Here is a 25,005-nt window from a genome sequence, read left to right on the forward strand (position 1 = left end):
GTGAGCAAGCAGAACTAAGCCTTCCTGCTCCAGTCTAGTACAGGTATCCCCCACTTTTTGTAAGTTCGCTTTACGCCACCTCATTTTTTACGAAAGACCTACCTTAGTACATGTTTTTGCTAACGGAAAGAAATCCGAAAACTTTTTCTGCCTCTAAAAGGCTAAAAGTGAAAAGAGCATTCAGCGCTTGTTTTGCAGTGAGTTATACAGCCAGCGCACACCCCAAGCAATAAGAATAGCATCACCAAGCTCCCTTCCCAGGAACTATACCCAGTATCTCAGCATCAAGCTGCCATAGCTTTGAATTAGGACCATCTGTGTCTTCTATTGATGTATTTTTTGCATCCTTAGGTAACTGCCTCTTTGCTTTACACCATTTCAGTTTAGGAAAGATCTCGTAGGACCACTCTACTTTCAGATAGAGGGGAAACCTGTCCTCAGGCTAAGAGACCACATGGGACCTTGAGAAAGCTGCCAGCCTTCCCCCTTCTACGTCATGAGTAAAGAGCTCTAAAGACTTACCATGTTCATCAATAAAGACATGCATCGCATCCACAGACATCTCATCTTGCACAGATGTTTCAGGTCCACTGATGACTTGCAACACAGAACTATCTTGTTGGGAAGTTACCCTGTAGATTATCTGCCTTTGTCTATTGCCCTGGAAACTTAACATATATAAAAATTTCAAAAACAGTGTGGAACGCCTCCTTACCCTTAAGAAAGCATTAAAAGAAGCAGCCAGTAAATAAGACTGCACCAACATGAAGCTATATACGTAAGTTATCCTTACAGGGTCGGGATCTTGGCAGGCTCAGTGAGCCCGGGGCTGGTGCTGGTGTGCTCTTGACTTTGCACATCTGGTTTTCCTTGCTTGGCATTGGGTCCACTGGGTTTCTCACTTTCTAGGATTTCCTCCTTTTTCTCCTGGGAACAGTTATCTGAAAAACATTGCTTTATGTGTTAACATAATATTAAATAAGAAATTAAGGTGAAAATACTTGGGAACAAGTTACCAAAACTGAAGCAAGAATAGATAGAAAATCTAAATAGCTCCTATGAATTCAGAATAAATACATTCTAAATAAATTAAATACATTTTATTTAGATAAATTTTCATTTTACTAATTATGAAAGTACCTAAATAGTTTTGAAAAACAGAAGTGTGTATGTGTCAGAGACATGTTATTTAGACATCTACAAATACCATCACTTTACATATGGATTCAAGGACTCCCTTATAATACTCCAGTGACCACTGGCTTACCCAGTTGAAAATCACCCTTTTGGCTAACTTAGTCCTGAAAGGTTCATAACTCATACATGAACAGCATCGATGAAAAAAATTGCATAAATACCCTGGCAATTTTGGAGTAAAGTCTCATTTTGCATTTTAAAACCTTATCAGTCTTTCCTTCTCACTCATTCTCAAAATCTAAATTTTCAAGCTGAAGGTAGAATTGGCCTCTTCATAAAGCAGATGCTCATTAAGTATAGCTGACTTTGAACCACACCTTGGCACTACGGAGGACTCAGTGAGATACTATGCCTACTCCTTACCCTGAGAATATTTTAAGATGAATTAGAATTCCAAGATCAATAGGTATATATCGGGTTTTTGAATTTTTAGAATCCTCTTTAAATAATGGACCAAAACAAGGGTCTTAGTTTACACCATTATGCAAAGTGGAATGACCCCTGAGGGTCAGCCGTCCTTATCTAAAGATACACCCAATGGCCACTTTTAAGGTCACAATGTCCTCTGTATTCCCATGACCAAAGATACCAATAGCTATCTTCTTCTGCATAAATTTTTGCCTGAGAGAAGAACACGATTGAGTGGTTTGAACCTACAGGCTCTTTCAAGACATGCCATTCAGAAAACCCACCAAGATCTGTCTCAAAAGGTGAAGTGGGTTCTAAATCACATCATCATGTATACAACAAAGTTTTTCATCCTTGGACTTGAAGTACTTAGAGAAACATTGCTGGCTTCCAAATGAGTCCTGAAGATAAATATTCCCAGTGCATCTGTGAAACGATTAGAATTTCTTTGGTACAAAAATGTTTGTCTTTCATTTGACAGCTTGTCAGGATAGAAGTTTTCACAGTTTTCAAGAAACACATTTGTGAGAAAGTGCTATCATAACAAATAGCTTTAGCCAGTGATCACATCATGTAAAAACTGCAGGGAGGCACGTTTAGACAGCTCTACCTTCTGACACTACATGTGTGTGGACTCATCCATTCACTTCGCTTTTAATACCTTAGTCTCTCCTTTCCTTAAATGGGCACATTACGTATGTCAACCTATGGGTTATTTTTTTTCTTTTTCCCTTTAAAAATACACGTTTATAGGAATTTTCTGTTTCTAAAAATAGTACACATGAATGCAATGTAATTTAAAACTAGAGAAAAGGAAAAAAATCTTAAATTACTCTTAATCCCACCATGCTGATACAGGAGCCAATATGATACATATCTCACCAGTACTTTTTTCTAAGTTTTTTTTTTCAAAGTTTAAGTCATAATACAGATGTTGATTTATAACTGTTCTATTTGACTTAAAGTATTGTAAATATTTAATGACATTAGATATTCTTCTACATCATCTACATCATCTAAAAATGGAAGTTATATAATATTACATTAATATAATTTACTAAACTAAATAGAACAGTTAGAAAACAAATGTTCTTTTATAGCTGTTCTATTTATCTTAAAGTATTATAAATATTTAATTACATGAGATATTCTTCTACATTATCCAAAAATTGAAGTATATACTACATTTAAAAGTATAATTTATTAAACTAGACCCCTACTGTTATAAATTTAGGGTCTTTCAATTTTTCTATACTACAGATAATTCTTCAATAATCATCTTCACGTGCATCATGATTATTTTCTTAGAAAGTCTAGAAGAAACTGAATATACAAATGCATAATAGCCAGACAATATATATAAATACAGAACTCTGACCTACAATCTACAGCAACCAGCCCAGAAAACCAACCCATAATCTATAGTAACCAGCCAGGAAACCAATACACTATGTACAAGTCAGACTTGTAGGAAATCAGACCACTATTTCTAGCAAACAGCTCAGAAAGCCAAATAATAACCCCCATAACAATCAGTCCCAAATGGCCAGGACTTGAATAATAACAGAGCTTCCCTAATTTTTGCCCCTGATTCCAACCAGAGAAATCCAACCAATCAGAAGGAGCCAAATACGCTCCCATAGCCAATCACATAGGGTGCTCTAATTACCCCACCTCCAGCTTCCCCAGGCCAACAGCCTGCAATCACACCCAAAGCCTTCCTTTCTTCCACTACAAAGCTTTCCCACTCCTCTGCCTGCCTTGGAGTCGCTGCCAAAATGCTGGTGGCTGACTCTCGCTGTAGCAAGCTCTGAATAATAGTCTTACTTCTTCTCACTTGAGCAGTCTTTGTTTATTTCCACAAAGTAAAATAAAGCTGTATCAAAAGAAAACAAAAACATGGCTTTAAAGTCTGTTGATAAGGGTGTGGTTTTCCATAACCTCAAATTCTAGAATATCCCCAAGACCTAAAGATAATTTAAAGGCCTTTGTGGAGATGACCTGGGTTGGAAATGAGAGCACCATAGAGGGCCTCCCTGGTGGCACAGTGATTAAGAATCCACCTGCCAACGCAGGGGACACGGGTTCGAGCCCTGGCCCGGGAAGATCCCACATGCCGTGGAGCAACTAAGTCCGTGTGCCACAACTACTGAGCCTGCGCTCTAGAGCCCATGAGCCACAAGTACTGAGCCCACGTGCCACAACTACTGAGCCCACACACCTAGAGCCCATGCTCTGCAACAAGAGAAGCCACTGCAATGAGAAGCCTGCGCACCAAAGCCAAGAGTAGCCCCCGCTCACCGTAACTAGAGAAAGCCCGCACACAGCAACAAAGACCCAATGCAGCCAAAAATAAATAAATAAATTTATTTTTTTTTAAAAAAAGAGTACCATAGAGAGACCTGGACAACTACATGTAAAAGAAAAAGATTAGAACATTTCTTCACACCATATGCAAAAATAAGCTCAAAATGGATTAAAGACCTAAATGTAAGATCAAAAAACAAAATACTCCCAGAAGAAAACATAGGCAGAACACTCTTTGACATAAATCGTAGTATTATTGTTTGCATGTGTTTCCTAAGGCAAAGGAAACAAAAGCAAAAACAAACAAATGGGACTAATTAAACTTAAAAGCTTTTGTACAGCAAAGAAAACCATTGTCAAAACAAACAGACAACCTAATGATTGGGAGAAAATATTTGCAAATAATATGACCAATAAGGAGTTAATATCCAAAATATATAAACAGTTCATACAAACCATTATCAAGAAAACAAATCAACCCGATTCAAAAAATGGGCAGAAGACATGAACAGACATTTTTCTAAAGAAGACATAAAGATGGCCAACAGGCACATGAAAAGACGCTCAACATTGCTAATCATCAGAGAAATGCAAATCAAAACCACAATGAGACATTACCTCACACGTGTCAGAATGGCTATCATCAAAAAGTCTACAAATAATACATGTTGTTGAGGATATGGAGAAAAGGGAACCCTAGTAATTGTTTGTGATAATGTAAACTGGTACAGCCACTATGGAGAACAGTATGGAAATTCCTCAAAAAACTGAAAATAGAACCACCATATGATTCAGCAATCCCACTCCTGGGTATATATCTGAAGAAAACGAAAACACTAATTTGAAAAGGTATTCACAGCATCAGTGTCTACAATAGCCAAGATATGTAAGCAACCTAAGTGTCCATCAACAGGTGAATGGATAAAGAAGATGTGGTATAGGGCTCCCCTGGTGGCACAGTGGTTGAGAGTCCACCTGCCAATGCTAGGGGACACGGGTTCGTGCCCCGGTCCAGGAAGAGCCCACATGCCGCAGAGCGGCTGGACCCGTGAGCCATGGCCGCTGGGCCTGCGCGTCCGGAGCCTGTGCTCCGCAGAGGGAGAGGCCACAGCAGTGAGAGGCCTGCGTACCGCAAAAAAAAAAAAAAAAAAAAAAAAAAAAAGAAGATGTAGTATAGCTACTTACAATGGAATACTACTCAGCCATAAAAAGGAATGAAATTTTGGGCTTCCCTGGTGGCGTAGTAGTTGAGAGTCCGCCTGCTGATGCAGGGGACGCGGGTTCGTGCCCCGGTCCGGGAGAATCCCACATGCCGCAGAGCGGCTGGGCCCATGAGCCATAGCTGCTGAGCCTGCGCTTCCGGAGCCTGTGCTCCACAACGGGAGAGGCCACAACAGTGAAAGGCCCTCGTAGCACAAAAAAAAAAAAAAAAAAAAGGAATGAAATTTTGCCATTTGCAACAAAATGGATGGACTTGTAGTTATTATGCTTAGTGAAATAAGTTAGACAGAGAAAGACAAATACTGTATATTATCACATATATGTGGAATCTAAAAAATAAAACTAGTGAATATAACAAAACAGAAACAGACTCACAGATATAGAGAATAAACTAGTGGTTACCAGTGGGGAGAGGGAAGGGGGAGGGGCAAGACAGGGGTAGGGGGTTAAGAGGTACAAACTACTATGTTTAAAATAAATAAGCTACAAGGATATATTGTAAAGCACAGGGAATATAGCCAATACTTTATAATAACTTTAAATGAAGTACAATCTTTAAAAATTGTAAATCACTGTTAGATACCGGAAATAAATATAATATTGTAAATCAACTATATTTCAATAAAAAAAAAATAGGAGGCAGGAGAGTAATTCCCAGGATGATAAGAAGAGCAAATGTTTGGTAATTTTTAAAAATTAAATTTAAAAAAACCTCTGTCCCTTCCTGGAATAGGTATATGATCCACTGCAACTCCTCCCTCCCTCTTGTACCTACAAGTTCCCGACAACCAAGCCTGTTCCCTTCCATAGAAAACCTCATAGCACCCACATCTCTTTGCACACCCCCTAGGTTTCCAACTCAACGCCGTTCTGATTGCACATGGCTGGCTGAAAAGTTTAAGAGCAGAAACTTAAGTAGACAGACCAAATAAACCTCACATATAGCCTGAGGGGAAACTCAGAATAGAAGGCTGAAATGGATCAAGTAGCAAGACTTTTCACATATTTTCTTACTTGAATCATCACAGTAAATCTGTAACGTATTATTATTCCTGCTTTACTGAAGCTACTGTGACTCAGATGGATATGGTGAGTTGTCCAAGCTCACCCCACTGGACTGCAAAACCAAAATTTGGCCCTGGGCTGTCAAGTTCCAAACCCAGAGCTCTGTCCTCCCCACACACAGCTTCCGGGAAGAAACACATCATCCAGATCAGCATCACCTAATACAGTAGCCAGTAGCCACATGTGGCTACTTAAATGAAGTAAAATTCAATAAAATTATAAATTCCATTTCTCAGCTGCACCATCCCCATTTCAAGTATTTAATAGCTCCATGTGGCAGATACGGGATAATTCCATCACTGCAGAAAGTTCTATTAGACAGTGCTGGTCAAGATGCATGAATCTTTATATTAATTAGATGGTGAGCATCCAAATCTTGTATCAGAAGGTATCTAGTATCTCAAAGTAACCAATGCTTTCTTGTACTGCATGTGTCTGTTATAAAGGTTAGCTGAATCTTTCCAGTTCTTGTTACTCCATATGCAAAATCTTGGATACACAGACATAGTAACAGGGAGAATGCATTCACTTTACATAATTTAAATATTCAGACTTAATGAATTTTTAGGCAAGAGTGGACTGACCCACAAGCAGGGCAAGCCTTTTGGCAGAGCACCAGAAAGAAAAAAGAAAAAAGAGCAAATCGCTGCGAGTTGCCTGCATAGAGCCAAAGGGTCCCCCTGACTGGCCCAAAGAGCAGAGAACAGGCAGCAGCAAAGGGACAATCATAGCACGAAGATATGCTTCTGCCATGTGAACCACAACTTCCTGCAAGCAATCCTACCATATAGATACGCTCTCAGAGATCTAGGCAGAAATGATGTACTCAAAAATCAAAGAAGTATGGACATTTAAAGTTAAAAGACTTTGGGACTTCCCTGGTGGCGTAGTGGTTAAGAATCCGCCTGCCAATGCAGGGGACACGGGTTCGAGACCTAGTCCAGGAAGATCCCACATGCCGTGGAACAACTAAGCCTGCGCACCACAACTAGTGAGCCCACGTGCCACGACTACTGAAGCCCACACGCCTAGAGCCTGTGCTCCGCAACAAGTGAAGCCACCGCAGTGAGAAGCCCGTGCACGGCAATGAAGAGTAGTCCCCGCTTGCTGCAACTAGAGAAAGTCTGCATGTAGCAATGAAGACCCAACGCAGCCAAAAATAAAATTAATTAATTAATTAATTGAAAATAAATAAATAAAGTTAAAAGACTTTGTAAAAACTCTAGTCCATGGGACTTCCCTGGCGGTCCAGTGGTTAGGACTCAGTGCTTTCACTGTCTTGGCCCCAGGTTCCCCTGGTTGGGGAACTAAGATTCCACAAGCCATGTGGAGTAGCCACAAAAAAAAAAAAAAACTCTAGTCCAGTAACATCCTTTGCCAGGGAGGAAACTGAGCCCAGAGATATTAAGAGAATGAATCTGCTATTCATACAGGAAATATAGTTTATTATTTATGAGTGTTGACTCTGTAGCCAGACTGCCTGGAATCAAAGCTGAGTTGTAGACTTACTAGACTAACTTGGGAAAGGTAGTGAAAACCAGCTGCAAAAAAGGAATGATAGGGCCTCCCTGGTGGCGCAGTGGTTAAGAGTCCGCCTGCCGATGCAGGGGATACGGGTTCGTGCCCCGGTCTGGGAGGATCCCATATGCCGCGGAGCGGCTGGGCCCGTGAGCCATGGCCGCTGGGCCTGCGCATCCGGAGCCTGTGCTCCGCAACGGGAGAGGCCACAACAGTGAGAGGCCCACATACCGCAAAAAGAAAAAAAAAAAAAAAAAAAAAAAGGAATGATAACAGGACCCATAACGCAAGGTTACATGAAGAGTAAATTAGTGAAAGTGAGACTAACTGTATAATATATTGCTCAAACTGGGAACCCTTCTGAGACTGAAAGGCAGCGTTATTAATAATTATGTTGGCAAAACACATGTTAATGAGGGCCTTTTTGGACAAACCACCACGGATGGTCACCCGTGTTAATATCTGTAAAGTGCTTAGGATGGTGCCGGCGTAAATTAAGAGCTGTGTGCTTGTTATAATTATGTTTACAACTTGGGATAATTAGAGAATTCAGCACAGAGGATTATATAATGGAATTCAACAGAAAAGTGGATTCCTTTCACAGAAATTTGCTTTACAATCAGCTTTCCCAGAATGCATCTATTCTATTTTTTTCATACTTTTACTTTTTTAATTTATTTTTTAAAAAGTCTTATTGAATTTGTTACAATATTGCTTCTGTTTTATGTTTTGGTTTTTTTGGCCACGAGTCACGTGGGATTTTAGCTCCCCAACCAGGGATCGAACGTGCACCCCCTGCATTGGGAGGCGAAGTCTCAACCACTGGACCGCCAGGACAGTTCCGCATCTATTCTATTAAGGAAGAGCTATCTTCAGGGGTCTTGTCACCATGGTGAAATATAACTGCTCATTTCCTTAGAAATAAACATTCTTGCGTAGGGAAGCCAAATCTTCATTACTATGCCTTAAATTTCCTGGTGGAATAAGCCAGGTTTAATCCATGCTCATCACACAGCTTAGTTTTGATACACTCAGCAAATATCAGTGATGACACCAAGCACCCAACAATTACACAACAGTTGTCCCGCTGTTTGCAAAATCAAATCACAGAAGGCCAATGACAAAGAGAGGCAATGCCTTCTTTGTATCATCAGGACAGAACTGAGGTGGAGCCGTACCTCCAGGAAGCCCGCTCTCTTTGCTCTGCTCTGCCGGCTCATTCTTTTGGTCAGATACCACCACCTTGGAAGTATTAATTGATTCTAACAGGGAGACAAATTCCAGGAAGTTGGATTCGTTTGGTATTTGTCCTTCCTTGGCCTCCAGGTCAGATTTGGAAGTTGGCATTGTTTGCTCTTTATCATTAATAACTTCTGCGGAACTTTTGCTCAAGAAGACGTCTGTCCCGCTGTCTACACTGAGGACTTGGGAGCGTCTCTTTTCCTGGCTGGTTCTACAAGATGATGGGTCAAGGTTAGCCTGGACTTCCATGCCCCCCTCAGGCTCGGAGACCACATCAGGCACGGGTGACGGGGTTGTACGGGGGTCTCCTGGGGAAGGACTGTGGTCCTGTGTGGCATCGCCCCCGTCCCCAGATTCATAGCCAGAACATGGATTGGAAGACGCCTCCACCATCAATCTCTCCGGCGTCCTGTCACTTCCATTGCCTTCGGGACACACCATGTCTCCTCCTCCACCCTCAGACAGCTCAAGGGTGATGATGGGAATTCTCATCTGTTTCTCAGGACCAGCGGCCCCTGGGGGAACTGGCTCAGCATCACACGTGAAGCCAGTTCCCTCAGTACCAACCACCTTCAGGTGGAGAGAACTTTCCAAGTCTGTCATGGAGTTGGGGGTACTACTCATGGTGATGACAATCTTAATGGGCTCGTGCAGACTCAGTGGGTCTCCAGGTTGAGAAGTATCTATAAGAGTGACAGCAACCTCATTATCTGAGTCATCCACATCCTGGTTCAAGGGCAGGTCCACCTGCTGGGAAACCTGCTCCCACCCAGGTTTGGAGATGACGGTGTTACACTGAGGGCAGCTACTGCTCAGGCTGTCCTGAGGCGACTTGCTTTGCAACTGTTCCCGGATGGAGGCATAATTCCCAGGTTCCGGAATCAGGACGGAATTCTCACTCCCCCAAGGCTGGAAAGAAACGTCTGTCTCCAGTAAGTCGAATTGAGACAAAGACAGGTAGGGCACCTTCTTCACGGCTTCTTTGTCCACCAAGCCGCCCTCGGATCTGTGGCAGAAGGGGGGCTGCCCCTGGCCCCCTTTTCCCTTCCCTTTATCACTGATGCAAGTTTCTGCCATGACTGGTTTCACTGGTATTGCTGACGTGGTCATGGTTTCTGGCACGTGCCCTTTAGAAGCAGGTAAGCTTTCCGTTTTCATCCCAGGTGCTGTAGATGACACTGGTGCCACGGGTTGGTCATCTGACACAATGACACCTGAAATCAACAACAACAGCAACTTGATTCGCATCCAGAATGGATGAATAATGTCACGGAGCAAGACCGAATAATAACAAACTAAAAATAACACCAGCAACAAATGTGATTAGATGCTTAGTCTAAAAATATCACCTCTGCTGTGAAATTGTTCTTGAAATCTCTATATTTAAAAAATAATTCAGGCTTGTAGCTTTCCCTCTTTTGTGGGCTTGGGAGGCAGACTAGTATGATTTAAACAACATATTTGCAGTCAGAAAGGTCCTGGCTCTGCTATTTACTAGCTACGTTACATTGGGCAAGTTACTTAATCCTTCTAAACCAAGGCAGGGAGGGTCCAAAATATTGAAATATAAGGCTTGACAAGCAAAGGCAGCTTGGATTTTATGCTAAGAATAATGTGAACTCAGCAGAAGTTTTTCAAGCAGAGAAAGGAAGGGGTTCATTCAGGCCTCCAAAGGTTCTTTTCTAAGTATTCTGAAGACAATCAAAAGACAATATAATGGGAGGAGGAACCAAGATGGCGGAGTAGAAGGACGTGCTCTCACTCCCTCTTACGAGAACACCAGAATCACAACTAGCTGCTGGACAATCATCTACAGGAAGACACTGGAACTCACCAAAAAAGATACCCCACATCCAAAGACAAAGGAGAAGCCACAATGAGATGGTAGGAGGGGCGCAATCACAGTAAAATCAAATCCCATAACTGGTGGGTGGGTGACTCACAGACTGGCAAACACTTATACCAAAGAAGTCCACCCACTGGAGTGAAGGTTCTGAGCCCCACATGAGGCTTCCCAACCTGGGGGTCCGGCAACAGGAGTAGGAATTCCTAGAGAATCAGACTTCGAAGCCTAGTGGGAATTGATTGCAGGACTGGGGGAAACAGAGACCCCATTCTTGGAGGGCACACACAAAGCAGTGGGCTCATCGGGACCCAGGGGAAGGAGCAGTGACCCCGGGGGAGACTGAACCCGACCCACCGGCTAGTGTTGGAAGGTCTCCTGCAGAGGCGGGGGGTGGCTCTGTTTCACCGTGGGGACAAGGATAGTGGCAGCAGAACTTCTGGGAGGTACTCCTTGGCGAGAGCCCTCCCAGAATCTGTCATTAGCCCCACCAAAGAGCCCACAGTAGGCTCCAGTGTTGGGTTGTCTCAGGCAAAACAACCAACAGGGAGGGAACCCACCCCACCCATCAACAGTCAAGTGCATTAAAGTTTTACTGAGCTCTGCCCACCATAGCAACAGTCAGCTCTACCCACCACCAGAGCCTCTCATCAAGCCTCTTAGATAGCCTCATCCACCAGAGTGCAGACAGCAGAAGCAAAAAAACTACAATCCTGCAGCCTGTGGAACAAAAACCACATTCACAGAAAGATAGACAAGATGAAAAGGCAGAGGACTATATACCAGATGAAGGAACAAGATAAAACTCCAGAAAAACAACTAAATGAAGTGGAGATAGGCAGCCTTCCAAAAAAAGAATTCAGAATAATAATAGTGAAGATGATCCAGGACCTTGGAATAAGAATGGAGGCAAAGATCGAGAAGATGCAAGAAATGTTTAACAAAGACCTAGAAGAATTAAAGAACAAACAAACAGAGATGAACAATACAATAACTGAAATGAAAACTACACTAGAAGGAATCAATAGCAGAATAACTGAGGCAGAAGAACGAAGAAGTGACTTGGAAGACAGAATGGTGGAATTCACTGCTGTGGAACAGAATAAAGAAAAAAGAATGAAAAGGAATGAAGACAGCCTAAGAGACCTCTGGGACAACATTAAACGCAACAGCATTTGCATTATAGGGGTCCCAGAAGGAGAAGAGAGAGAGAAAGGACCCGAGAAAATATTTGAAGAGATTATAGTCAAAAACTTCCCTAACATGGGAAAGGAAACAGCCACCCAAGTCCATGAAGCGCAGAGAGTCCCATACAGGATAAACCCAAGGAGAAACACACCAAGACACATAGTAATCAAATTGGCAAAAATTAAAGACAAAGAAAAATTATTGAAAGCAGCAAGGGAAAAACGACAAATAACATACAAGGGAACTCCCATAAGGTTAACAGCTGATTTCTCAGCAGAAACTCTACAAGCCAGAAGGGAGTGGCATGATATACTTAAAGTGATGAAAGGGAAGAATCTACAACCAAGATTACTCTACCCAGCAAGGATCTCAATTAGATCCGAAGGAGGAATCAAAAGCTTTACAGACAAGCAAAAGCTAAGAGAATTCAGCACCACCAAACCAGCTCTACAACAAATGCTAAAGGAACTTCTCTAAGTGGTAAACACAAGAGAAGAACAGGACCTACAAAAACAAACCCAAACAATTAAGAAAATGGTCATAGGAACATACATATCGATAATTACCTTAAATGTGAATGGCTTAAATGCTCCAACCAAAAGACACATGCTTGCTGAATGGATACAAAAACAAGACCCATATATATGCTGTCTACAAGAGACCCACTTCAGACCTAGGGACACATACAGACTGAAAGTGAGGGGATGGAAAAAGATATTCCATGGAAATGGATATCAAAAGAAGGCTGGAGGAGCTATAATCATATCAGATAAAATAGACTTTAAAATAAAGAATGTTACAAGAGACAAGGAAGGACACTACATAATGATCTAGCAAACAGAATCCAACAACACATTAACAGGATCATACACCATGATCAAGTGGGATTTATCCCAGGGATGCAAGGATTCTTCAGTATATGCAAATCAATCAATGTGATACACCATATTAACAAATTGAAGAATAAAAACCATATATGATCATCTCAATAGATGCAGAGAAAGCTTTTGACAAAATTCAACACCCATTTATGATAAAAACTCTCCAGAAAGTGGGCATAGAGGGAAGCTACCTCAACATAATAAAGGCCATATATGACAAACCCACAGCAAACATCATTCTCAATGGTGAAAAACTGAAAGCATTTCCTCTAAGATCAGGAACGAGACAAGGATGTCCACTCTCACCACTATTATTCAACATAGTTTTGGAAGTCCTAGCCATGGCAATCAGAGAAGAAAAAGAAATAAAAGGAATACAAATTGGAAAAGAAGAGGTAAAACTGTCACTGTTTGCAGATGACGTGCTACTATACATAGAGAATCCTAAAAATGCCACCAGAAAACCACTAGAGCTAATCAATGAATTTGGTAAAGTAGCAGGATACAAAATTAATGCACAGAAATCTCTTGCATTCCTATACACTAATGATGAAAAATCTGAAAGAGAAATTTTGGAAACACTCCCATTTACCACTGCAACAAAAAGAATAAAATACTTAGGAATAAACCTACCTAGGGAGACAAAAGACCTGTATGCAGAAAACTATAAGACACTGATGAAAGAAATTAAAGATGATACCAATAGACGGACTGATATACCATGTTCTTGGACTGGAAGAATCAATATTGTGAAAATGACTATAATACCCAAAGCAATCTACAGATTCAATGCAATCCCTATCAAATTACCTATGGCATTTTTTTACGGAACTAGAACAAATCATCTTAAATTTGTATGGAGACACAAAAGACCCCGAATAGCCAAAGCAGTCTTGAGGGAAAAAAACAGAGCTGGAGGAATCAGACTCCCTGACTTCTGACTATACTACAAAGCTACAGTAATCAAGACAATATGGTACTGGCACAAAAACAGAAACATAGATCAATGGAACAAGATAGAAAGCCCAGAGATAAACCCACGCACCTATGGTCAACTAATCTATGACAAAGGAGACAAAGATATACAATGGAGAAAAAACAGTCTCTTCAATAAGTGGTGCTGGGAAAACTGGATAGCTACATGTAAAAGAATGAAATTAGAATACTCCCTAACACCATACACAAAAATAAACTCAAAATGGATTCTAGACCTAAATGTAAGACTGGACACTATAAAACTCTTAGAGGAAAACATAGGAAGAACACTCTTTGACATAAATCACAGCAAGATCTTTTTTGATCCACCTCCTAGAAAAATGGAAATAAAAACAAAACTAAACAAATGGGACCTAATGAAATTTCAAAGCTTTTGCACAGCAAAGGAAACCATAAACAAGATGAAAAGACAACCCTCAGAATGGGAGAAAATATTTGCAAACGAATCAATGGACAAAGGATTAATCTCCAAAATATATAAACAGCTCATGCAGCTCAGTATTAAAGAAACAAACAACCCAATCCAAAAATGGGCAGAAGACCTAAATAGACATTTCTCCAAAGAAGACATACAGATGGCCAAGAAGCACATGAAAAGATGCTCAACATCACTAATTATTAGAGAAATGCAAATCAAAACTATAATGAGGTCTCACCTCACACCACTTAGAATGGGCATCACCAGAAAATCTACAAACAACAAATGCTGGAGAGGGTGTGGAGGAAAGGGAACCTCTTGCACTGTTGGTGGGAATGTAAATTGATACAGCCACTATGGAAAACAATATGGAGGTTCCTTAAAAAACTAAAAATAGAATTACCATATGATCCAGCAATCCCACTTACTGGGCATATACCCAGAGAAAACCATAATTCAAAAAGACACATGCACCCCAATGTTCGTTGCAGCACTATTTACAATAGCCAGGTCATGGAAGCAGCCTAAATGCTCATTGACAGACAAATGGATAAAGAAGTTGTGGTACATATATACAATGGAATATTACTCAGCCATTAAAAGGAACGAAATTGAGTCATTTATTGAGATGTGGACGGATCTAGAGACTGTCATACAGAGTGAAGTAAGTCAGAAAGAGAAAAATAAATATCGTATATTAACGCATGTATTTGGAACCTAGAAAAATGGTACAGATGAGCCAGCTTGCAGGGCAGAAGTTGAGACACAGATGTAGAGAACAGACGTATGGACACCAAGGGGGGAAAACCACAGTGGGGTGGGGATGGTGGTGTGCTGAATTGGGTGATTGGGATTGACATGTATACACTGATGTGTATAAAATTGACGAGTGATAAGAACCTGCAGTACAAACAAACAAAAAAAAAACCAACTAATACTAAACTTTCTTTGGGTTATTTGTATGGAAATATGTTAATATAAATGTTTCAGACATTACATGAAATTTCTAAAAATCTTATATGTTCTGGTATAATGTTATAAGTCATAATTCTAGTTATTACTTTAAAATGTATATCTCAGGGGCTTCCCTGGTGGCGCAGTGGTTGGGAGTCCGCCTGCCGATGCAGGGGACACGGGTTCGTGCCCTGGTCTGGGAGGATCCCACGTGTCGCGGAGCGGCTTGGGCCTGAGAGCCATGGCCGCTGAGCCTGCGCGTCCAGAGCCTGTGCTCCGCAACGGGAGAGGCCACAACAGTGAGACGCCCGCGTACCGCAAAAATAAAATAAAATAAAATAAAATGTATATCTCAGAAATAACTTAAAAAAAGACAATAAAATGAAATCAGTAAAAAAGTAAAACAAATATTTGTGGTGGGAGGGTTAAAAGAAAATCTCAGGAACAAAATTTGTAACTTGACAGAAATGCATATACACAGAATGCAATATCATTTCCTCTGTCATTTTTCAGTGTAAGTGCTATAATAAAAAGTATACTGTGTCAATGATGAATTTATCCTATTTTATATCTGCTATTATGAGCTGTATGAAAGGAATCACAGACTGGAGAAAGGACGATGAAATATAATCAATACAATATCACAGTCTGAACGTAGACATGATATACAAATTCTGATAAGAAATCATGAAAATGAAGAGCTAAAGAAATGAAGGTAAAATATAACTGCAATCTTGGGTACAGTTCTAATTCTGAATGAATTCACTGGCATTCTGCACTATAAAAATTATTTTTCGCTTCACTGAATATAAGGCTGTGATAAAATATTAAACGATGAGAATAAGCACTCTACCTTTGAGATCTTCCACTGTTTCCTGTGCTGGCAGCTCCTAAATAAATTAAAGAACAAAAATCAATCAATATGACTCAGCTCCCTGCCCACTTCCAGGCAGTCGGCAGACACTGAGCAGCAGCCACTGTTCCTCTCAATGACACGTGGGAAAGACACAACAGAGTGTCCACTGAGAAAACGGGTAGCAAAGATGGACACAAAAATATCTACAGTGTAGACATCCAACCAAGCCCACGGTGCTGTGAGAAAAGGGAGTTTGGTAATTAAGAAAGTAAGGAGAAAAAATAATGCGCTACTTCATACTATAGTGAATAGAGCCCAAGAAAGTGAATCTAGAATAAAGGTGATTTAAGTATGATTTCATGTGGAGTGGTGGAGTGGATTCCAGGGGAAGGCGTTGCAAATACGATGATTGAGATGAATGACAGACAGGACCAGGGAGAGGGCAGTGAAGGTGTGCTTATGGGTTCTTCTGGCCATGGTGTGGTCCCGGCTGGGCAGGCAGACTGCAGAGAAGGCCAGTGGGTGTGCTTGGAACGGGTGACTGGGTGTTTATCACATGGTCCATGTGCTCCCCTCAGGTCACTACCACCCAAAGGCCAGTATTTACAACCAGTGCACATAAGTTGCAGTCACCACCATTGCACACTTCCACGATCAACACTCCAGCAGCATGAGGAGAGTGAAACAGAAAACAGACCACTAACCAGGAGCCCGGATGAGTGATGAGAGTTTATGCTCTGTCCTCTGGAGCTGCTGTGGAGGGGAGGCGTGGAGAGGGTTCGACTGGCCTCTTCCTTTTTGCCGTTGTTAATCCGCCCATTATTGCTAAGCCATCATGAGAAACACAGGGGCAGTGATATTATCAAATAAAACTATGGCTCTTTTGACATTAGTCCTCAAACAATTTTTTTTCCTTGATTCCACTTTGTCCAATTCATGGTATACACAATGGAATATTACTCAGCCATAAAAAAGAATGAAATAATGCCATTTACAGCAACATGGATGGACCTAGAGATGATCATACTAAGTGAAGTCAGAAAGAGAAAGACAAATACCATGTGGTATCACTTATATGTGGAATCTATGATATGACACAAATGAACTTATATACAAAACAGAAACAGACTCACAGACTTAGAAAACAAACTTATGGTTACCAAAGGGGAAAAGGAGGGGGAGGGATAAATTAGGAATTTGGGGGTCACGTATACACACTACTATATATAAAAGAGATAGACAACAGGGACCTACTGGATAGTACAGGGAATTATACTCAATATTTTGTAATAACCTATATGGGAAAAGAATCTGAAAAAGAATGTATATATATATATATATATATATATATATATATATATACACACACACACACACACACACACACACACACACACACACACATAACTGAATCACTTTGTTGTACACCTGAAACTAACACAACATTGTAAGTCAACTATATTCCAATAAAAATATATATATGTATAAAAAAGGGGAAGAATTCATGGTATACAAATTTTATTTTTAAAAGCTAATAAACATTACTTTAAAATAAGACATGCTCTCTTAAGGAACTATCAGAAATAAGACCAAGAATAGTGACGAATGCTCACTTGAGAATTACTCTTAATATTTTAGTGCTATGCAATGTACTACTTTTATATTAACAAACACAAATGTTCTTTCTGAAAATACTCTGGCGTGCACTAACCATTGAGATGATGAGATAAAAATACTGAAGTGAAATATTTTGCTACACTAAGCCTAATGCAAATGAATTCAGAGCATGGTATAAGGTCATATAATAGTCAGTTAAACCATCTGGATTATCAACATTTTTATGCCTAAGTGTATGCTTAAATATAAGAAAAATGTACATATTTGTGTCTGCCTCTCCTGGCATATTTTCACAAACAACTCATACATGAGAAAAATTATTTTAATCAAAATTAAAACCTTTAAATTATGAACTAATACATTAATGAGAAATGTTACCCTGTATTTTTATGATTGGTTATGTGGTCACTGATGGCCTCTTTGTCTTTATTTGGCTTTTCTTTCTTTCTGGAGGGCCTTTGCTGAATCACTTCTCCTTTATCAAACATGAGGTGTAGGCGATAACTGACCAATTTGATTATTGTGAAGAATATCGTCACTGAGCTGCAGTAAAAAAATACAGTGATGGCATTTGGAGGAAAAGCCTAGAGAAGAGAAAAGAAAGGAAAAAATGTATTTGCTTGTAGGATTACCTCTGGTCTTAAATCTGAAAGTATTTTTAAACTATTTATTGAGCATAAATTGGGTGAGATTTCAAATTTTATTAGTTTTATAACTCTTCCTGTTCGTAATACCTGAAGAGAAAGAGCTACTACCTTTTTTTTTTTTTTTAAGTATTTTTTATTTTTCAGGTGCTGGTACTAGCTGCAATGACCAATGTGATTTGCAGACAGGAACCCCATAGAACAAAAGATACATTATAGTGAGAGTCTCCATTTTCTACCAGCTGTTTTCTACAGGCTAGTCTGGTCTTCCCGTGAATATGGTCTTCAAGGCCAGAGGAGGGCCTTTGAGATGCTGTTTTCTTCAACAAAACACAAACAGCCTTGCAGAGAACAAAGGGAAGGAGAAAGGTTAGTGTAACGCCCCCTTCCTTTCCTCCCTGATTTCCCATTGGGTTAATATCATCAAGCCATGGACTTCTCTAGTGGCATGATGTAGGCAAGGGCCATAAGAGGGTGTACTGCCTCTCAAAGGCAGTGGGACACATCCAAAAGTGGCAAAGGATCTTTGCATGGAGATCATGGTGAAGGTCAGCTCAATTCTGTCCAATCCCCTCAAGAAACAAAACGAATCACTGGAACCCATGTAATTGTCCCACTCTGTAGGATACCCCACATCTCTTCCTATTTCTCTCACAGACCATGGACCATGGCAGGTTCTCTGGTCCTTCCTAAATAAAATTCTTATCTTCTGGGATAGAAACGAATTCCTGAGGGTCCCAAGATGATACTAAGGACAACCTCAATAAACAGCGAGACCCTTTTAGCAATGCATCTCCCAGAAGGATCTCATAAATCCAGTGATGATTCAAGTCAGTGCTGCAACCTGGAACACAGCTAGGCTCAGAGGCCACATGGCCCAGCCCCCTTCTGCTCCCATGCAGCCCCTGCACAACCTGCCCTGGTCCTATCTAACAATTTACCATCTGGGTGAGACTGTTCCTAAAACAGAATAGCCAAGCCAAAGGAACAACCAAGAAAGAGGAAACGATCACCAACAGTAAAAGCCGAAGTGAAGAATTTTCACCATCACTGACTTGTTTTCATTTCATGCGGATAAAAGTCCACAAATAAATATGAATTCATAAATAAGTGAATGACAGAACGATTAAATAAGATAAATATTAGATGGATAGATAATATATAAAGTCAGTTCCCCTCCCTGGAAGCAGATAAGTTCCACATTTACACATGTACCTCCTCGTGAGAAGTTGTGAAGAACCTCAAGGAATATATAGCCAAGTTGAAGAGAGACAGAGAGGAGAAGCCATTAATAGCCCCCATCACTTTTCCTTAACATGTCTGTATATTTCAGGTCTAAAAAAGTGTAGGCTAATAAAAAAGAATGAAATAATGCCATTTACAGCAAAATGGATGGACCTAGAGATGATCATACTAAGTGAAGTAACTCAGAAAGAGAAAGACAAATATCATATGATATCACTTATCTGTGGAATCTAAAAAAAAATGATACAAATGAACTTATTTACAAAACAGACTCATAGACATAGAGAACAGATTTGTGGCTGCCGAGGGGGGAGGGGGCTGGGGGAGGGAAGGATTGGGAGTTTGGGGTTAGCAGATGCAAACTATTATGTATAGGATGGATAAACAACAAGGTCCTACTGTAGAGCACAGGGAACTATATTCAATATCTTGTGATAAACCATACTGGAAAAGAATATGAAAAAGAATGTATATATGTATATATATATATATATATATATATATATATATATAGCTGAATCACTTTGCTGTACACCAGAAATTAACACAACATTGTAAATCAACCGTGCTTCAATAAAATATAAATAAATTTAAAAATAATAATATCAATAAATGTAGGCTAAAGCTAGAGAGTAAGTTTGAAGAAACTGATAAAGAAGCAATAAAACCCAGCAAATGCTAAAACCAACATGATGCTAAGTGAAGTAAGTCAGAGAAAGACAAGACAAATACTGTATGGTCTCACTTACATGAAACTTATTTAAATATAAGTGAAATACAAATTTATATTAGTTTAAAACAAAAAGAAAAACACCAAACTTATAGAAAAAGAGATCAGATTTGTAGTTACCAGAGATGGGGGTGGGAGGAGGGAAATTGAAGGAAGGTGGTGAAAAGGTCTAAACTTACAAGAGTAATAAGTACTAAGGATGCAATGTATATGATGACTATAATTAACATTGCTGTATGATATATAGGAAAGTTGTTAAGAGGGTAGATCCTAATTCATCACAAGAATTTTTTTCTTCTCTTTGTACTGTATCTATATGAGATGATGGATGTTAACTAAGCCTATGCTTAGCTGTGATAATTATTTCACAATATATGTAAATCAAACCATCAGGATGTCTACCTTAAACTTATGCAGTGTTGTGTGTCAATTATTTCTCAGTAAAAGTGGGGAGAAAAAGAAGGCAGATAAAAAGGTTTTTAATAAAAAATAAACCCCAGCAAATGTCTATGAGAATAGATTAGCAAACTGTCATATACAAATTATTTTTTAAAGGAGAATTAATTTATATTATTTTATTTTGTTTTATTTATTTTCTTATTTTTTGGCTGTGCTAGTGGGATCTTAGTTCCCCGACTAGGGATGGAACCCATGCCCCTTGCACCATAAGCACAGAGTCCTAACCACTGGACCACCAAGGAATTCCCTGTCATATACAAATTATATTCAAAAGTTGTTTGAATTATAATGTAGCTTGGGTCTCATAGTATTCCAATTAGTAGGGGTAGCAGAGAAAGTGCTCACTAAATACCCCACAGGCTCTCCTACATTTCCCAGCCTCCCTTGCAGTCAGGCTGGGCCCATGTGCCTACTTTTGGCCAACGGACCATAAGCAGAAGTGGCCAGTGTCACTACTAAGCCTAAACAATTATGAGCTGGTGCCTCCTCCATGCCACTCTCCTCCTCTTTAGTTGATAATCTCAGAGGCCATGTTTTCCAGATCCATCTACAAGACAATAGAGCTTCCTTCAGCCTGGGCTCCTGGGGGACTCTATGGGACAAGGCCCTTACAGACCCAAGATGGACATGTAATAGAAGCGAGAAATAAACCTTTGATTCACTGAACCACTGAGATTTGGGGCGTGGCAGCTAGCATGGTTTCACCTAAATTAATATCGGGGGTTCCATTTTATGGGGAAGCTTCCATTCAAGATTAGAGATAAAAAACCCTAAGGCATTGGGAAAAGAAGGCTAGGGAAGAAGGAGAGAGAAAAGATTATATATGGATACTGCGGAAATTCATTTGGAAAAAAACTGACTTGCCACAATAAGAAGAGATATTACTTTTCAGTTTATTCTCATAAATATGGGCTACAGCATAAGCTTAGTAATGTTGGAATTAAAAGAAGGCAAGAAGTTTGAAGTTAACATGAACATCAGTAACTAGTTTGCAACCCAGGTGAGAACAGGTCTTGTCTCATCCTCGATGAAGGACCACTTAGCACTTTGTCACACCACTGAAAAGCCCCTACACCACACCAGACCGTAGTGAGAGACAGACATTTTACTGAAAATTTCCTTGGCGAGAGGAAAGGTTTCACAGCACATGATTCATGGCACATTATTCCTCCCCAAATTCTCTGCTCTCATGATTCCTTTAAAAACCTCTCCCTTCAGTAGACCCTCCAAATGGAAGCTAGCATCCTCTAAATGTCCCCTTTTTTATGCCATATAATTAGAGCTCTGCTCATATTTCCCCAATTCTACATTCCCAGGAACATCACTGAAAATTACTATCAAGGCCATTTTTCTGCTGACCTCATTATGCTCAGTCAACAAAAGATCTCCAGCTTCTAGAATTTTCTCTCCTATAAGTATGCATGCAAGGAAAGGAAGAGGGTTTAGGAGAAATCTGTCATGAATGAGCAGTTTTAAATTTGTATTTAATTTCGATCCCAGATTTTTCCCCCTGATATAAGGTATATTCAGATCTTGAATAGAGGTTTACTTGTTCTAAGGTTAATCACAATTTTTTCTTGTTTCCATGAACTTATCATTTTAACACATCCTTATTGACTATAGGAGGCAACCTTTTTCAGAATTATATTCTTGGCCAAAGATGAGCTATATGTTGTTTTCTGACCCATTATTAAGATAACTAGTAGTATAATCATTCATTTGACCAAACTTTCAGACAAAATTTCATGAAAAATAACCTGTTACCAACTAGGCATTACAAATATGGTCATTTGTATTTCTCGAAAAACTGGATTTCTCGGGATTTGGCATCTCCTAGAAGCACCTGCCTGTGTGGACACCTGCACAGTTCACAGTTCTCCCCATGCAACCCATGCAACTGTTTCTTGAGCTCCTATGAAAGCTCTGGCTCTCTCTGTCATCATTCTTTCTTTCACAAAACTCTTTTAGTGTGGCAAAATACATATACCATAAAATTTACCACCTTAACCATTTCAAAGTGTACAGTTCAGTGGCATTAAGTCCATTCATATTGGTATGCAATCATCACCACCATACATCCACAGAATTTTTACACCTTCCCAAACTGAAACTTCCTGCTCACTAAACACTAACTCTGCATTCCCTCCAACCCTCTGCTCTGGGCAACCACCATTCCACTCTCTGTCTCTATGAATTTGACTTTTCTAGGGACCTCATGTAAGTGGAATCATATAGTATCTATCCCTCTGTAACTGGTTTATTTCACTTAACTTGATGTCTTCAAGGTCCATCCATGTTGTAGCATGTCTCAGAATCTCCTTCCTTTATAAGGCTGAATAACATTCCATTATATGTACATACCCCATTTTGTAGAGACATTCATCTGTTGATGGACATTTGGGTTTTTCCCCCCTTTGGCTATTGTGAATAATGCTGCCATGAACACGGATGTGTAAATATCTCTTCGAGACCCTGCTTTCAATCGTTTGAGGTATATACCCAAAGGTGAAATTGCTGGATTATGTGGCAATTCTATGTTTAATTTTTTGAGGAACAGTCATAGCCACATTTCTCTAGTGGCTGCACTGTTTTATGCCACTCTGGTTTTGAACTGCAGGCTGACGGGCCTTTCCATCTCTTGAGTAGCCTGGAGAGACCAATCATCTGGCTGAGTGAGGACTACCTATAAATAAGGCTGGTGTCCAGTGAGAATAAACCACTTCTGAGGATTTCAGTATGCAGACCTAAGGACACTTTGCGATGGGGGTTCAATCTTTATTCATGTGTATTTCATAAAGGTACTTCACCTGACTGAGTAGGTGAACCTCTGTAACTCTGGGGTTCACAGTTAGCAAGTCCATTTGCATATATCAGCTTCATTTGCTATAAAGGTGATATTTGAACTCCATCTGCTTGACTCTGTGTCTCCCTGAAGTGACTCAGAAAAGGGAGGTGCTATTCATTGGGCCACCAAGTCTATGCATAATGTTTATGCACTTGACTGGAAGGGGAGCCACTCAAGCCTCCACTGAGAAGCTCTGTGATCTTGACCTACGCATAATTCATTTATGTGGCACATAATAAGCCTAACAAATTTGGCTTCCCAGCCCAGAGCAGAAATTAGAAGGGGGGAATGAGGAATGAATAGAAGTAAGCACAAAAATGTAACAAGACGTAAGAAGTGACAGCTTAAGTGGTGTTGGAAAAGTAAAAGTACAAAAAATTAACTATAAGAAAGCAACTCACCCATGAGACACACACACACACACACACACACACACACACACACACACACACACACACACACACCCCTCAGCTATCTCTAAGGCTATCCCTACAAAAACATAATAAGATAGTAAGTCAACTATACTTCAGTAAAAAATAAAATTCAAGAGTTGTTATGGGGAAGTTTAATCAGAAAATGTAAAAATATTTCTCTTTGAAAACCAGTGAAATCTTTCTTTTCAACATTTATTCTAAAATGCACATAGCTGTACTGCACATTAGAATATTGATTTAAAAAAAAACATAATAAGACACCTAGAAGTACAAAGAAAATGTTCCATGAAAACACGCTGCCCAGAAGAATTTAGAACTATTACATCAATGTGGTTAAAGGAAAATGGGTTTTCCTGCTAAAGCTTAAGCTTCAAGTAAATTGGAAAATGTTTTTGCATCTGCCAAACATAAGACTCACGCTGGATTTGGACATCTACACACCCATCTAGCAGTACTGACATGCTGCTGCTGTATGCAGAGTATTCCCTCTGGCCCTGGGGAACTGCCTAACATGGGCTTTCGTGCCATCTGGGCCAGACACAGGCTTTGCAACTTCTTGGTTCACATTTCTGGAAGCCTGACCAGATCTGTGACTATTAGAAGATCCTAAGTTATTCCAAAAACACAGGGTGCAGATGGAGCAATTTGAGTTGTCTTAGCTGCTTCAGAGATGAGAGAGATCCCGTTTTGTTCACCCATTTTGTCAAATTAAGAGACATGGGTTTTATCCACCCAGTCACCCATGCTCCATTCATTCATACAACAGCTAAGTGTTGAATATTTTATCTGTGTCAAGGCATTAGTCCCAACAACTTCATTCAAGTAGGACCCTTGATTCCTATCTAAGTAAACTGTAATTCCTTGGGGGCTTGGGAACAGGTCTGTATACCAGAAATCAGGCCATAAGATAGAGAATTACAGTCATTTCTCTGCATTT

The 25,005-nt window shown here is 40.0% G+C and overlaps 1 protein-coding gene across 5 annotated transcripts in view; it reads right to left on the minus strand.

Annotated features, from left to right (window-relative positions):
• PCNX2 (pecanex 2) overlaps window positions 1-25,005 on the minus strand; it is a 287,082-nt gene that overhangs the window by 240,307 nt on the left and 21,770 nt on the right. For 4 of the 5 annotated variants that reach the window (XM_060107858.1, XM_060107877.1, XM_060107849.1 and 1 more), the window contains exons 2-7: window positions 18,090-18,295; window positions 16,799-16,919; window positions 16,092-16,128; window positions 8,895-10,172; window positions 794-941; window positions 523-668 (exon numbers count right to left, since the gene is read on the minus strand). In XM_060107858.1, the coding sequence (XP_059963841.1) occupies window positions 523-668; window positions 794-941; window positions 8,895-10,172; window positions 16,092-16,128; window positions 16,799-16,919; window positions 18,090-18,295 (1,936 nt within the window). The remainder of the gene's footprint in view (window positions 1-522; window positions 669-793; window positions 942-8,894; window positions 10,173-16,091; window positions 16,129-16,798; window positions 16,920-18,089; window positions 18,296-25,005) is intronic. The other variant, XM_060107868.1, reaches the window with a different exon arrangement.

Source organism: Mesoplodon densirostris, chromosome 1, assembly GCF_025265405.1.
Source record: "Mesoplodon densirostris isolate mMesDen1 chromosome 1, mMesDen1 primary haplotype, whole genome shotgun sequence".
In the NCBI taxonomy this organism is placed as follows: domain Eukaryota; kingdom Metazoa; phylum Chordata; class Mammalia; order Artiodactyla; family Ziphiidae; genus Mesoplodon; species Mesoplodon densirostris.